Source organism: Nanorana parkeri, unplaced genomic scaffold (genome assembly GCF_000935625.1).
Source record: "Nanorana parkeri isolate BGI_ZX_2015 unplaced genomic scaffold, ASM93562v1 scaffold36, whole genome shotgun sequence".
In the NCBI taxonomy this organism is placed as follows: domain Eukaryota; kingdom Metazoa; phylum Chordata; class Amphibia; order Anura; family Dicroglossidae; genus Nanorana; species Nanorana parkeri.
The window spans coordinates 202,910-220,250 of NW_017306304.1; the positions used below are offsets into that span (position 1 = coordinate 202,910).

The 17,341-nt window shown below is 38.5% G+C and overlaps 1 protein-coding gene across 1 annotated transcript in view; it reads right to left on the reverse strand.

The window, feature by feature from the left end:
- The window catches only part of ANK2 (ankyrin 2), a 168,320-nt gene that overhangs the window by 91,770 nt on the left and 59,209 nt on the right, over positions 1-17,341 (reverse strand). Inside the window, exons 10-18 of the mRNA XM_018569969.1 lie at positions 15,386-15,484; positions 13,533-13,730; positions 12,934-13,032; positions 12,641-12,739; positions 7,257-7,355; positions 4,665-4,862; positions 2,374-2,472; positions 1,996-2,094; positions 886-1,083 (exon numbers count right to left, since the gene is read on the reverse strand). Coding sequence (XP_018425471.1) covers positions 886-1,083; positions 1,996-2,094; positions 2,374-2,472; positions 4,665-4,862; positions 7,257-7,355; positions 12,641-12,739; positions 12,934-13,032; positions 13,533-13,730; positions 15,386-15,484 — 1,188 coding nt within the window. The remainder of the gene's footprint in view (positions 1-885; positions 1,084-1,995; positions 2,095-2,373; positions 2,473-4,664; positions 4,863-7,256; positions 7,356-12,640; positions 12,740-12,933; positions 13,033-13,532; positions 13,731-15,385; positions 15,485-17,341) is intronic.

A 17,341-nucleotide genomic window follows, 5' to 3' on the forward strand; every position in this document is an offset into this window, starting at 1 on the left:
TATATATATATACAGCATTATATATTTAATGTTTTCACTCAAGATTCACAAAACTTAATAAAAAATTTAATTTGAAAAATCTTGGGGGAAAGTTGTGTAACTCTTGGGTATAAACACTGATAAACAGATCCCTACAGTGAGATTCTATTCCATTCCCAATAATCATATTGATCTAGAAGTTACGTATTGAAGATGGCCAGAAACTGACAGGAATATGGAGGCTGTATATCTTGGTGACCTCATTCTGGAAATGCTAGTTGCCTGGCAGTCTTTGCCTTTAATATTTCCAGAGATACTTACCTAGAGCAAGCCTGTAGATCAGGAGATTGAAGAGAACACTGCATATCTATGATTTAGGCAGCCGAGTGAATAACCGAGCTGAAATGAAGTGAGCCGAACGCTGTTCAGCTATTCACTTCAGCCCTGTACGGCTGATTCCAGCCGCAGATCGGCTAAAATCAGCCCTAAATCGCCTGGCTTCGGCTCCCTTCATTCAGCCGAACATGCTCAGCATGCGCCGCATGTTCGGCTGAGCCGAAGTGAACAACATAGCTGTTCACTCACTGCCGTTCGGCCCCTATGAGAATAGGGGCAAACAGCAGCGAGTAAACTGCTGGAAGTTGAGCTCAGCCAGTCCAGATGTTGGATCGGCTGAGCCGAACCTCCGGCAGTTCACTGGCTGCCGTTCACCCCTATTCTCATAGGTGCTGAACAGCAGTGAGTGAATAGTCGAATTATGTCACGGCCGCCTCTGCCGTTCGAGGACAGTGGCCTGTTGCGTGAATGAGTGCCATTGTGTGTGCTCTGGTGCGGGTTCATGCAGCGCCAAAGTGTGAGTGGAGCTTGACGGTATATATGAATCTTCTCAATAAAAGGAAAGCCCACCTTTGTTCCAACGTGAATATTGGCTTCTTTGTTGAGCAGAAGTGTCACCATGTCAGCATGCCCTTCCTGGGCTGCGAGGTGGAGGGGGGTCACTCCTTGTTTGGTTAGAATGTTGGTTTCTGCCCCATAGTTGAGTAGTGTAGTAGCGATCTGCATCTGTTTCTTTTTAGCGGCAATATGCAGAGGAGTGTAACCGTTCTATAATGTGAGAAGAGACAACATTTTAACTTCTCTGCGCTACAATTTATTTTGCCATGATGACGTTGTTATTTACTTATCCAACAACATTTCAACATATTTTCTTTATAAGGTTTCCAGTTTAAAGAAAAATTACACTGGAAACATCTTTATGAAATCATTCCTTAAAAAGTGGTCTGCATGCATTGATTAACTAACGGCTTACTGAAAGAGGCAAAGAATACACAGCGGATTGCAGCCAATCAGAACTTATCTTTCATCAATTTTGTTTTAGTCATTTGAAATGTTATTGGTTTCCATTGTACTATAATGTCTTCTTTAGAAGTAGATCTAAACCCTGACCTGGTGACATTTAGTTAGCTAAGGAACTGTGTATCATAAACAATTGCATTTTATTTATATATAAAATACTGTTTTTGCCTTTTTTTTCATCTGAGTGCTGCTAAGCTGCTTCATGCCTACCTGCACTGGCTGCCATCATTGTTCTGGACCAGCTTCATTAAGGTGGACCATGTCCATTGGCACAACCTTTTGTAGCCTGAACCAGGGCCGCCGGTGACAGGGTGACAATGCAGGAGCACAAATGGGAGACAGTAGCCACTTCATAACAGGAAGTGCCTAATTAAAGACCTCCATGAAAGGATCACTCAATATTTAAAAAGACTAAAAACAAACTTTTAAAATGAGAGCTTACAGTATATGAAATATAATGGTTGGGTTTAGATCTACTGTTATCACACATTTTCTGTTGCTGTGTACACTATGCCTGTTTCTGATTTATCCAGCACAAGGTATTTCATTTTAAATCACCCAATTTGACAATAACATAAATGATATTATAAATAACTACATTGTTATAATGCCATTGCAATATGGCCCAGCTACTGTGTAAAGACAGACATAAACGCTCACCTTAGCTGTGACATGGGGTGAAGCACCCTTTTCCAGTAACAACATCGCCACCTTCTGGTTGTCATAGTGAGCAGCAACATGGAGTGGGGTGAGCCCATTCTGCAAAGGGCGTGTTTGTTATGGGGGTTAAAAAAGTTAGTTACTTAAGCACTACAGAAGCTATACACATTTTCACTGTAATTATACAAAATGTCCTTTATTTTAATTGGGTAAGACTAACAGATACATGAATGGAGCATGGTGTGTGTTAGAGTGAATAAAACATTGTAAATAGTGTAAACATTGTATTTAAAAACAATTATGTTGAATATTATAAGTAGGAATGTTCACATACATATAAAATGATATGCAATGTAATATGAAATCACAGGAATGTACCTTTCCAGCAGAATCTGGTGGGGCACGACGCTGGAGGAGTAATTTTGCCACATCCAGGCTTCCATATTTAGCAGCCACATGTAGAGGTGTAAATCCCTTCTGAAAAAGTCCAATGACACACAGGATTATTATTATCATACAGGATTTATATAGTGCCAACAGTTTGCGCAGCACTTTACAATATAAGGAAGACATTACAATTACAATACAATTCAAGACAAGATGGTAAGATGCCTCTGAGGGCTTACAATCTGAAAATTGTCTCAGATACCAGCTGAATGGCTTCTCTATCTTGTGGTATTTATTGCAGCACAATTAGCTATACATTGCTCTTTAATATTTGTGTTACCGTGTGGTATGACACTAACATCCTGATGGCAGGTTACTATACCAGACAGTGTACAACTGGAAAGGAGAATAACCTATGTGCCAGTTGTTACAACCGGAGCTCTTTAAATAAAAGCGCTATAGGTTTTGAACAAGCTAACAGGTTTCCTTTGTTTAAAGGGTATCTATTATCAAAAACTAAAAATAAATAGGTATTTCTATATTGAATTTCCATAAGTTGTATCCCACTCATAATAACCATATCCAACTAGAAGTTTGTAAATGTATTTATTGAAGATGTCCAGAGGATACACTTCCTCAATCTACTGACACAATTTCACTTAGTCCTATGAATATGCACTTCCCTGTGTCACCACTCACAGATCCTGCCCTCTGAAGTACAACTCAACCTCTGAGAAATGTAACATTATCATTGCTTGCTGGACGCAGTGCATGATGAGATATGTAGTCTTGAGAACTCAAACTTGCATCACACAAAGCAGTAAGGAAATAGATGCAAAGCACACTGGGAATCCAGGAAGTTGTTGAAAGTAATGGGCAGACAGAAGGCACTCATTACATAAAAGGGATTTTTTTCAAGTAAGCTTCGATTGGATTATCAAAAACAACTACAGTATGTATTTCTATTCAGTGGCGGACCTAATAACCAAAGATCCCTGGTGCAAGATTTTATCTAGGGCCCCCCTCCCTAGATTGCGGGGGGGCACGGGAGCGGATCACACTGGAGCCCCACTCACAAAGTCGGATAGAAGTGACATTTCAGGACCGATCAGCTGTTCCAGGGCAGATCGGTTCTCCTGCACATGCGATTTGCGATGCCGATCTGCCCTGGAACAGCTGATCTGTCCTGAAATGTCACTTCTATCTGACTTTGTGAGTGCGCTGGAATGTGAGATCGCAGTTGGTGAGAAGTGACATTTCAGGACCGATCAGCTGTTTCAGGGCAGATCGGTTCTCCTGCACATACAATTTGCGATGCCGATCTGCCCTGGAACAGGGAAGAAAGCGTTGGAATGCTTCACCTATTCCACCACCAAAAAACTGGGCGAGATTACGTTAAAATGTGTGACCACGTCACCGGTCACACATTCTAACGTATTCTCAAACTTTGATAGAACAGAGGCCTGTCTTTAATCATGTAATCAGAGAAATAGATTATAATAGGGACCATTACAGTGTAACGTTCCCCATTATAATCCACTTTCCTAATTACATGAAGTAACAGCACACAACTATAAAAAAAAAACACACCAATTAATGCAGTTATGCTTTTGTAAATTGTATTTTAGATGCAACTAGTATAAGTACCTAATTCAGACTTGGTATCAATCTTTTTGAAGACTGATGTACAGCAACTCCTTTAAATGTAAAACAAACTGTATTTATGTGAAATATATTATAGATGATCTGCTGTTTCTCCCTTTTACAATGACATTAGTTCACGTCCCTCCCCTGGTTAGATGTCTACTGATGACCGCAGCCGTGACCCCAGAATCAGAAGCTGAAGCCTAATGTACATGTATCTATGTCACTCATGATGTAAGGACATTAATTATAACCTCTTTTAGAGCAAGGTATGATCTGAATGGTCAGGCCCCCTTCATAAATTGAAGCACAACATGATCATGCTGTACAAATAATATTTAAAATAATACTACAGGTTGCATAATTGGATGCTGTTGCATTGCAGTGCAAAGCATTAGACTGTGCTCTACTGCCCTCTAGCAGAAAACATTATAATTGCAAAAGATATTTAAAAAAAGACTAAAAATACATCTGCAGCAGAAGACATATATACAGTAGGCACTTGCACAAAAAGGCACAATGCACATGCTTAAATTAGTTTGCTTTATATACTACTGCACAATAAAACATCACAATCCTTTTCTCTTTACATGTGTATAAGTATCAATATGGTCATGCAGGAAAAGTGAAGTGGTTACCTTAGTAGGCATGGAGTGTGCGGCCCCGGCCTCCAGCAAGACTGAAGCAACATCTAGCTGCCCCTCTCTGGCAGAGATATGAAGAGGGGTGTAGCCATTAGTAGTAGCAGCATCCGGGTGAGCCATATGTTGGAGTAACAGCTGAACAATTTCTGTTTTGCCCAAACGAGAGGCAATGTGTAGAGGTGTCTGCTCTTCCTAAGGCAGAGGTAGGAACAGAACATAAGGTAAGCCAATTGCCCTTGAAAGGATAATGCATGTTATATGAAGACAGGGATTACAAAAACAAGAACCTTGGATGTTTTATTCTCAAACACTATAATCAAGCCGAATTCAGCCGCCCATCAAAACCACCAAGACAAAGGTGTGTATATTTGTCTACTACATGATATTTCTACTACATTCTCTGAAAGAATTCTTCCAGTGAAGTCAGAGCTCCAAGAAAAATAAACTGAACCCTGAATAGTTGTGTCAATAGACATTCACCCTCTGAACATTGTAGTGTTAACAACACTGTGTGTACAGTAATCATAATGTAAGGGATAAACATGTAACTGGGCATGTTTAATAAGGAGGGGATAATGCAAATGTTGCCCACATCTTTGCACTACTTTATTAAACCTGAAAGGGATACACTCTGAATCATATTGACATCATTAAAAAATGAAGTTCATAACTGTAAGTCTTCTTCATGGACATTGTGGAATGGATCCTCCTGTTGTGATCTATATAGTACACAATGTAAAGTGATCAGAACAAGATTGGGACATATTGCTAAAGCAGTGAATGTGGCATTCACCAAATATTCACTGCATGTGTAACTTCCTGTTTTTTCACCTGCAGTGAATATTTGGTGAATGTCACATTTACAGCTATATGTGCTACATATACAGTATATATAGATATATATATATATATTACAAATGGGGGTCAATATGTTAAGTTGCATTAGTTATTTTAAAGTATTTGAAAGCAAGTTTTACACTCAATTCACATGCTTTAATATTATAAAGGTGTAGAAGTGTATTTGTTATAAGACAACTGATGGAATTGTCATTTTGCCTTGTGAAATATTTTACTTCTAGCTGAAATTAACTGTTTTATGACAGAAGAAATTACTGGTGTACAAATGAAAACAGTTGTAAAATGTAGTCATGCATGCACATAACCTGGTAGCTAAAGGAGAAATATGTTGAATAAAACATAAAAAGCTATTAGTATTGTATAAGCAATTAGGCATAAGCAGTGGGGTTACAGGTAACAGGGGTACCCGTCATGGCCAGGCTTGTAGCATAAATTATGAAGGAAGGTTGCTGCATGGCCATTTACAATTAAGCACAGACACTTACAATGATTCCAACTGTAGGCTTTTCCAGAACAGAATGGATAAACAATTTAATATTTAATATTTTCTATGCACAAAATGTATATGTGTATAAGGATAAGGACAGATGGGTAGACAGACATAGACAGACAGACAGACAAACAGATAGATAGATAGATAGATAGATAGATAGATAGATAGATAGATAGATAGATAGATAGATACTAAAGAGATCATGTTCACTTTGTATGTTCGGTTAGCTTAGTGATTGAAGTAACGCTGTGTTAACTTCAATCATTCTAAAATTTCCCTTAGAAATATTAAAATGAACACAGTTTTACTATATTTCCAAAATTAATTAAACATACACGTTGCCAAGTGCAAAGCATCTACTCATTTAGTAAATCAAGCCCCTTAACGGTTGGGAAAGTAAAATGAAAACACTACATGTCCAGAAATTATTGGCATGTTCATGTATAGTGTTCAATATATGGAATAAGCACACCTGCAAAGAATGCTTTTGCAATAAAGTTGTATTCAGCTGTTGTATTCAGTTGTATTCAGCATATGAGCACTGGAGTACAATAAACACAAATATCCAAGTGTGCCATATCCCATCAGGCATAATCCAGCAAGGCAGGATGTTCTTGAGAGAGGGAGTTTCTTCACCCTTGAAATGTTGGATTCTTCCCCCTCCTCTCTCTTTTTACCAGGGTTTGCCATTGCTCTCTCTCTCTCATCATTCTATATTAGATACTAACTTGTATACTAACTTTATGAACATCAGCTACTATATGACTTAGTGCAGCTAATTTTACCTATGTACATGCATATACTGTACATATAAAAGCATAGAAATATGAAGCATATAAAATCATTTTGCTGTATTATGGCTGATGTGATTTGAGTTATGGTACTTGGATATTTGTACATATTGTTCTATATTGCTTATACACTGAATACAATTTCATTGCAAAAGCATTCTATGTTGTGATATTTACTCTATCTATTTACAATTATAGTACAAACAGGTTCATGCACTGGGGAGGGATTAACGCACCCTAATAATCTCTCATTCCTAGTTGCCAAATAGTGCATGTAACAGTGGTGTGCAGACCTTTATTGATAGTTATATGCTTATGTATAGCTTTCCTGTTATTGAAACTTTTTATTCCCTGAAGCTTATAATGTTTCCCCCGTCCTCAGGTTCCGATCTTCTAAACCAGCAAATGCTCCAATGTTGCAGACAACACAGTAAATTAACTTACCCTGGCTCTGGCATCCACCAGGGCACCATTTCTGAGAAGGCAGCGGACTACTTCAACCTGCCCAGCGCGAGCAGCCATGTGCAGAGCAGTCTCCCCGCGCTGTAAATAATACAGATTGAGATTGTTTACTATAACTGAAAAAAAAAAGATTCATTTTTTTACTGAAATTTGTTTTGAACTATCTTGTAGGAGAAAGTCCAGTAAATAAAAACAGACATTTCATGTCTAATTACTGAAAACAAAATATTAACATAACAAGAAATGTAAAGATCACAAATTTGTATAGATTTAGCATAACATATTTTTTTAAATGATTCCCATACCAAAAATGTTGCAGTATTGAAATAATAACTAACATCATGGTAAACAATGCAGCAATACTTTTACAGCAACTTGGCCCTTTCCCAAGGCCGCTACTGTTTGGTAAAATCTTCTATATTTACTGGTGTTGACCAGAGGAATGACAGGACACCTAGAAATGCTATTCAAAGGGACAAAGGCTGCAGCATCAACATGCACCTGTCCTGCAGCATTAACATGTTTCAATGCTGGACCTTGTATTTATTTTTATGCATCCTGATGCAAAGAAAACACTTAATTGAGAATCCATCTGTACTGGGTAATTTGCATTAATATAAACATGGTGCACCTCCAAATCCTCAAGTCAGACATCATTTGTCTATGAGTAACAAAGCAACAGGTTTACTTTGATGTGGACCCCAAAAGCAGCTCCTTCCCTTCACTCCCTCACCACTCCATTTTACCACAGGCACAGCAATACCTGGTAATTCCAGGTACGGAGAAACATAAGAGACACTGCCCTTCCTCCTATCACTAGTAATAGTCTATTGGCTGCTCAAACACTCAGCACTGTTATATGAGGGCAGGGAGAGCATCCTCAGCCCAGTGTAAACTGTGATTTGAAACTTGCCCAGGGTTTCTTCTTTTCCTTTCCAGCAGTGAAATTGACCGGTGGGGAGTGAAGCACATGCAGCTAATTGGGCTGCCATAAAAAATGAAACATGTTGTTTTGCTCTGCATGCTCATTGCTGGCTGTAAAACGTACTCTCTGACTCTCTTACTTTGATTCACTGACCTGGAACAAGTAAGCAGATAAGGACTTCTGGCTTATCCCTGAGTTTCCTGATTTGCATACTTTTTCCAGACCAGACTCAGAAAGTATTAAAGCCAGTAGGTCACTATAACAGCCAGGAAACTGGCATTTCATTACAAGGACACCAATAGCAGTCCCCAAGTTTGTCTCATGACAGGTCTTGTCATTAGAAAGTTCTAGAAGGTATTGCCAGAGCTTAAAATATTTTAATGCTCAACTAGTGATATATCATCTAGTATTTTGGTGTCTAACTAATATGCCCAGTCAAACTTGGCACATTTTCGCATTGGAATTTAGTTATGACTCCATATGCAAATCTAGGTCATTACAGAATTTCAGTAGTAAGTTTGATAGAGTGAAGACAGTGTCAGATGTATGGCTGAGAGCCCAGTTACATTTTTATTTGTCATGAAAATTATCAAGGAAGGACAATTATCATTGTCAAGGAATAGCCAACACATTTAATTAGTATTAAGGTCTGGGCGTTTACCTTAATGCATTCTCTGCATTAGGGTAAAAATGCCCAGTACCTTTTTCTCCCCCCATCCCTCCCAGTCCTCTCCACACTTACCTGTCAGCAAAACTCGTCCCCGCCGCAGGTCCCAAACCGATCCTCCATTTCCCAAACTGATCCTGGTTGAGGGGTACTTATGGCAGATCAGCCATAGGCTCCTTTTGGCATCAATCAAACAGTTGGGCAGAGTGGAGGGGTGTGGCTTGCCACAGGGCTGTGTGTGTCTATGGACGCACACGGCCAGGGCAGGCACGATCAGGGACCCACTTGAAAACGAGGAAAAGAAAACCGGCAACAGTCTTAGACAAAGGTGGGCCTCCTTGTAGCAAATAATTTTTTAAAAGGAAGCTTTAATATCACTTTAACCAATCCCCCTTCATCAGGCTTGTGCAGGTGAAGTCTATAAGAAAACTGGACTGACGGTGGGTATCCAGAAGCTAATTTTTCTAGCATGGATTTAAGGCCTGCTTTAGCAGCAAAATCTTTCCTGCCCAACTAGTAAAATATCCTTTAGTATCTTTGTGTATAACTAATATACTAAGTCAAACTTGACATATTTGCTTACTATTACAGTATAAAATGCTGAATCTATCCTTGATTTCATAAGCATTTCTAGGTCATTACAAAATTTCAAACATGGTCTTACAATTTTTAACTGAAATATTCAGTATATACAGTTGTTTACCATGATTGTTTGATGTTGGTGCAAAAATGTACTTTCATTTACTTAGTTGTAATTGAAGATGGCATGCATACAATTTAGTTGGACACCAAACAATATTACAAGGTCCAGAAGGCTAGCAAGACACATTAAACCAACGAGAGGTTTAATTATCATCACAGAATATTTGCTATCTAAAAAAAATATAATTTAATTCTGCTTAATGATATGACGTTTCACAGATTGTGAAACCTTGTCACATGGAGATAGATGGAAATAGATGTACCCAGGATAAGCTAGCATTCGGAGTGCTTCCATCTGGCATAAAAACACTCCAGCACACCCCTTAGACCTCTTCACTGTGATTGTAGATCAGCTCTGTATTATTATGTCTGGGGGACAAGAAAATGTGGCTGCACAAGCAACTTGGAGCTTTCATTTAACCATTGGAGCTACTAAAGATTAGAGTCACTCTGTCAAGGCCAGTGACTTTTGCAACATCAGACTGAACTTAATCTGCAAGCATTCTGAATTCTGCACTGTACCAAAGATCATCTAGATTCCACCTAGGTATATTTCATTTTTAAAACTTTTTATTGTTTTGTTGCTTATGTCTGTTTTGTAATATCTGTTCTGTAAATATTTCTTGCTCTGTTTTTCTTCTCTTCTCATCAAAATGCTATTAACAATCATTAAGCAGAATCTCTAACTAGAAATGTAAGAACTGTGTCCCTCTGAAGAAGCTACCCTAGTGTAAAATCTGTTACATTCTTGTTTGTGCATGGCTGCATGTGATACCGGCATTTTTTAAAGATCAGAATCACAACAGTGGATGCTGTGAATGTTTTCCATTAAAGTATGTGGTAGCAGCTACCGTGTGTGTATGTGTGTGTGTAAAGGGCAACTGCTCAGTTGACAAGCATCAGAGAAAAGTCACTCTCAGGCTGATGGTGCTTAGATTGTTGTACTGTAAGCTGGAAAATCTCTGTGCAGGCCAAGGCTGAGCGTGCGTGAATCACACCAATCACAACTGACAATATGAAAATCTGAGAAAATGAGTGATCACAGTATGGTGATGCTCAGCAACTGTCCCATTGCATTTCCCAGTAAATCAAAAAAAGTTAATTTAATTGCTTGCAGACAGATCTGATTCAGGTACTTTGATTATGTAAATTAGAGACTAAATTGAGTCTAGCTAAATCATCTCACAAACAAATCACTGAATCCTCTCATACATAGGAAAGGTTCGACAAAAACATAAGCTGCAGTGGGTCAGAGAATGATGCAAATAATGAACAGATACTTGGAAGAGAGTTGCATAACATGCTGGCACCAGGACAGTATTTGTAGGAATACAATTATACATACACAACAATTATACATACATACACTTTAAGGTGTTTCTTAATTATTCAGAGTAGAATATATTAGTAGATGAACATTGTGACAGTAGAATATACTGTTATATAATATAGTTATATAATATAGATTGTGAATAAAAATGTGCAACAAAAAAACAATCAGGGCAGGATAGTAAAAAGAACTTAAGCAGTCACTTCAATGAAAACCAGTCATGGTCAACATTGTAAAAATATGGGAAATGAATAACAGAAAGATAACAGGCATTCGTAATAGGAACAAATCAATATGGCCAGCAGCGTGACATTTGAAAATGCTGGACATATTCTGTTATTTAACGTATGCCTCTTACTGGTAATCATTGATCCTTGCACTTCTTGATGGGGTTATATTGACTATTTGACCAAAATGTATATTGACTCTTCATCTGCAAATTCCATTGAATAGTCTGGCATACACAGTGATAGATATAAACTCCCAGAAGTCAGGAATTATGCCCAACTAACCATGTTGGAATATAGAAGACATAAAGCCACGGGCTAGCTCAACCCACCAGGATTCACCTATAATTAAATAATACTTTGGGTGAACTGACCCATTAAGTATTCATAGCTCACATTAACTGGCCTTTTTAGTTAGACACAGTTTTAATGGATTACAGAAAGCAGACAGAAATGTAATATGTCATTTACATATATAAAAAAAAAAATATGGACACAAACATATTTAATGAGTAACACTGAAATGTGCATCACAGTTTTGTATAATGTTAAACAAATCAAGTCAGTAACATAAACTGGCCAACATAAAAAGCAAGGTTTTGCCTATTCTAAGTAATATAAACTGTAAGTAATCTCTCTCAACTGCTGTAATCGCTATGCATATTTATATGGATTTAAGAGCAAAAAAGGTGAACAGATTGGAGCAGCACTGCTGCCTTAACTACCCGGGGTTCCTGGTATACAGTCTTAACAGGAATGGCAGGGAATGCATTGGGTTAAGGGTTAACTGGATTCTGCCTTGAAGCCCAACTGAAATGTTCAATTTAAATCAGCTAAATATCTAAATATGTTCCAGGTGCAATAAAGACTTACAGCTTTCTCAGAAAAGGCTGGCCCCTGCCAGCATACTGCAGTGTGGGACCCTTGCTCTGTGTGTGAAAGCAGTGTTCTCTCTGCAGAGGTCTGACACAGCCCCTACTGAGTCAGAGCTAGAGTTCTCCAATCTGCGGGGACATCGAAGTTTGCTAATTTAAGAGCTATAGGTCTGAATCTACAGGGAGTGTGTCAGACCTCTACATAGAGACCGCTATTTTTACACAGAGAGCAAGGATCCTTCTCTGCAGCATTGTGGCAGGAAACAAGATTTTCTACTTTGGCAGAGGCTACCTTTTACGGAAAACTAAACGGAAAACTGTGTAACCTTTTGTTTTGATGCAATGTATTTAGCCGATTTAAAGTGGGAGTTCAATTGGGCTTTACCTGCCCCTAAAGTCGTCATGTATGCTACTATTGTAGGGAGATTAGAGTGTACACTTCACAGTGTAAGAAGTACTACCTATGGTGCTGTGGATAATGCTGACATTATATTAATAAAATACAGCGACTGACAAGCACATCAACAGGTTAGGCAGGTTCCTCACAAAGAATAACACCTGGTGAAATTAAACATTTGTCAAGTAAGCTGTAAAATGAAAATTAACTCTAGTTATTTAGTTTACTGTAAGACATACTCACAATGTTAGTGACATCTGGAGAAGCTCCATTCTGCAGCAGAAGGAGGACTATGTTCAAGTGGCCCATGAATGCAGCCACATGTATTGGAGTGAGACCAGACTGTGGAACAAACCAACAGGCATTTTACTCCCCTGCACAACACCGAGGTGGGCTTCCACATTTACAAATCAACAGGTGTATAAGAGGAGAGAGAGAAATGACAGTGGATATTACAAGTAAAAAAGAGACAGAGACAGGACAGGGAAAGCAGGAAATGCGGTGGAAGGTTTGTGATCTAAGAAAACCTGTTCTACCTCTGTTATAGCTTGGATTGAAGCCCCATATTTCACTAGCAGTTCCATAACTTTGATACGGTTTTTCTTGCAGGCAATGTGCAATGGAGTAAAACCATTCTGTTCAGAGAAACAACTTGTTAGGAAAACTCATGCACACTACACACCCAGAAAACCATGCAGATCTCAGGAGAAGCAAAATTGAAATGTAGAATGTGGGTGAAAATCACAGTTGTGCTCTGCAGCCAATGCAACTTGATGGCACTCAAGTACAAAAAATGATGTTTACTGTAAGCAATATAAAGAGTTGTCTTCAGTATATCTTGTTTGTATTTTCTCAAGACCACCATAGAGGATTAGAGGATGATTTAGATGTTCAGTATCGCACACTTTGGCAGACACCTCCAGCAGACCTTTCTCAAGAGAAAATGCTACCAATGGGGTTTGAACTTTTAGCCAGTAATAAATTGTCTGCAGAGGATACGGACAGCACTGGGGTGTCTCCAGTGCTCCAAGATGCACATATACATGTAGCACGCCTATTGGCCTTAACTAGATTGTACCTAAACATCTCACCATCATCTTAAATCTGTATATATATAGTACGTAGATCACTTTACCAGAGCACGAGCATTAGGATTTGCTCTTTTGTCAAGGAGAAGCTTGGTGACACGGTAATGTCCACAATGTGCTGCAACATGCAGAGATGTGAGATAATCCAGGGTGACATCATCCACAGGTGCCTTGTGCTGTAATAGGTGTTTGACACAATCCACATGATCTCCTTGAGCAGCCATGTGTAGAGGAGAAAGTCCATTCTGTATTAGATCAAGAAACAAACTGTATTAGACATACAATCAACAGCAGCAACAAGTTCAATGGTCGGTGCAACATAAACCAGAATAATGTTTTAGCTATGATCCCTGGAGCCAATTAAAAAAAATATGGAACAAAAAAACATATTTTGGTGCTGCATATAGGAAAACATTTTAAAAAAATCAATGAAAGTATCTGACTAATTCATACTGGCAACACATGTGCTTTCTTTATTATTTGTTATATTCTATCTCTCTACATTGTACAACAGTGAAGACTAAAGCTGGCCGGACAATGCTGGCTAAATGAATTTTTTTTTTATAGATTTCTCTATGCACACTGAACAGCGCAGATGGACAAATATTCTGCTGCCCTTGCTGTATTCTGACATTCACCATGTTCAGAATACAATGACGGGTACTGAAGCTAACTGGATTAAATGTTTATCCGAGAATTTTCAGACTGGTCCCTTCAAGAAAAGTCGATTAAAAAATTGACATTAGTTGAACAGAGGGGTGCTGACGGAGCCAAGTGCTGCTAGAACTTTGTCCAAGTCCTGCTGACATTCGACCAATGTATGGGCGGCTTAGGCAGAGATTAAACCCTGAAAAAAGGGGGGGTTAACTCGTCACAAGATGACGGGTTAGTAGTGGTCAATTTCAGGATCCGGACAAGTCAGTTGGTTACATGAAAAATTAATTTTATTGAAAAAAGACATGCAAGATAACACATTTGACTAACAATACCTACATAAAACCTCTTAAAAATACAGACACTAGTAAATTAAATGTGGATCGATCCTCATTCACTTCTATCATTAATTTCACCCCCCCCCCCCTTTTTTCTGCACAAATACGGTCAGGGATCGGACTACACAAGCAGTTGCGCAAACATAAGGAGGGGGATTAGAATTCATCGGATCTCCAGGTAGGAACAAAACCCAATTTGAAAGAAATTAAACCCTGCTCCACTACCCCCAAATCAAAGAAATCTATTTTGAGTGGAACTGCACTTTAAAACAGTAAACTACAGAATTTGCTATTATAAAATGAATATGACAAATTTAGTCTAAAATCTAAAACTGGAATAGAGGGGAATTCTTCCAATGAGGACACTTGTTCCAGTGACAGCGGTCAGAGAGGGCAGATTTCTTCTCACTTCCAATATTATCTACAAGACTGTAATTTACAGGAAAGTACTGGTGAGAGCTAATAACATTGTTTGAGAGTCCACTCGATGTCACACTTGATTTCTGCTTGATCAATGGGTGTTCTTTTGTAGTTGTAGAAAATATACTTGGCCTAAAAAAAAGAAAACTAATGCAAGCACTACTAAGGACTGGTTAGCTCTAATATACATATACATGTATTAACTAATATTACATTTTTGATTTTGGGTTTAGTTGCCACAGTTACATTCCAAGACACTGAATCTGTCACTATATAACTCATTCTTGTTTTATGGCTGTGATAACTAACAACACAGAGACGCAACAAGACTGATACACTAAAACCTTCTATATTTGGAAGAACACAAAATATTGCCAACATCCTTTACCGTCTACCTTCATATTATGTTTGCAACTTCAGTATCTCTGCACTCTAAAGGCATTTATACATTTGAATAGTCTAACACAGGGAACATCAAAACCACATGCCTTGGTCCTTGCGAGAAGTGGTGCTCCTCTTTCTAGAAGTAACTCCACAGCTGGGTCATGTCCACTCCGCGCTGCACAGTGCAATGGAGTGAGTCCATCCTGAAACAGAATTACATGCCAGGATCTTGTGAGTTTATGGTTTTAAATGTCTATTATATGAACAAGAAACACTCTTAACATACAGATATCATACATTTCATGATTGCCTATGTACTTAAAGTGACACTAATATACTCGAGTATAAGTCGAGATTTTCAGCCCATTTTTTTGGGTGAAAAGTGCCCCCCTCGGCTTATACTCGAAATTGTAATTATACTGTATTACTGTATAATTACAGTACAGTACAGTATAATACTGTACTGTATTATACTGTATTAAATGATCTGTATGTAGCCCTGTACTATGGATCATTTAACCCATTCATGTTAGCAGAGGATCATTGTAAATGTATTGTTGCAGGCACTCTATATGTACATGTACTATATACTACATATAGAGTGCACTGAACAATAGATTTACAATTATCCTCTGCTAATATGAATGGGTTAAATGATCCGTAGTACATGATATGTAGCCCTGCACCCCCTTTTCCACTTACAGAGCTAGGTTATTTTTCTTTTAAATAAATATTAATGTAATTTTATTGGTATCTATCTACCAGTAGCTGCCTCATTTCCCACCCTCGGCTTATATTCGGGTCAATACTTTTTCCCAGTTTTTTTGGGTAAAAGTAGGTACCTCGGCTTATACTCGGGACGGCTTATACTCGAGTATATACGGTACTTTACAACACACACAGGGACCCTGGGGAAGAAAAGTAGCCACCCTCCAGAAGGAAGGACTGTGTCAGTATGAATTCAGAGATGATTTGAAGATCCACAGCTGAGAAGATACATTTATGTTTTTAGTTAAGATACTTGAATGCATTTTTAAGGTTTAACTGAGTTTAGTGTCACATTAAAAAAAGGAATAATTAAGAAAAATGTATGCTAGATAACTATGATTTTTATCACAAAGATTAAACTATATGTGAAGCCAAAACATTTTTCTGAGTTCTGAATAGAGTTAAGGAGGGTTAGAACCCCTGTCAGGCTTTATTCTACTATCCAGGACTCCATTACAGTGATGTCCTCTTACTTACTGCTCTGTATACAGCGGTGTTACCAAACAGGTGGGGGAAGTATCCAACAACACATATTTGTGGTACATTTTATTGCTAACTATTGTGCTTTGAAGTAAGGCAGTCCATTAATGTTTAATGGGCTGCCAATGCACAATATGAGACCTAAATATGTATCTGAACTTTTTTTCCAGCGCACCCATGGTTTTTTGCTGTGCGGTGTGGTAAACTAAAAAGAAAGTCCGTTGTGGTGAGCTGGGGATGAGCATTAGGGCTCCGCACCACGGTCTACACATTACCAACCATGTGTTCCAATAGCATGCAGTAACATGTGCAAGTTACAATGCAAATATGTAAATCTGACCTAAATCATCACCAATGCAGTTAATTTTTACCACTGTGTCAAAGGTATATTCTGACTAACTGGAAGCCAAATCTCCACAGATTCTATCAATTTATGGCATTACTTCTGGAGGACCCAGAATGCAACTTCAGTATGATGAACTGGAGCATTCCTCCCACAAGGCAAATCATATCTGAGCCAGTCCACAGCTTCAGATGGGGGCCATATTCATACCTCCCACATTTCTGAGATGAGAAAAAGGGACACCTTTATATTAGAAAGTATTTACACAAAATGTATACCACTGACATACTCCCAGTTATGTGGACCACAAAGAATTATTATCCAAAAAAAATGATTGGGTAAACCGACAACCGACTATATTTCCTTAAACTGGCTTTTCAAAATAACACATTCTAAAAAGTTTAAAGTGGGCCTTTTGCCAATTTGCAGCATTCTACCCCCCCCCCCCCCCCCACCAACTCCAAAAGGC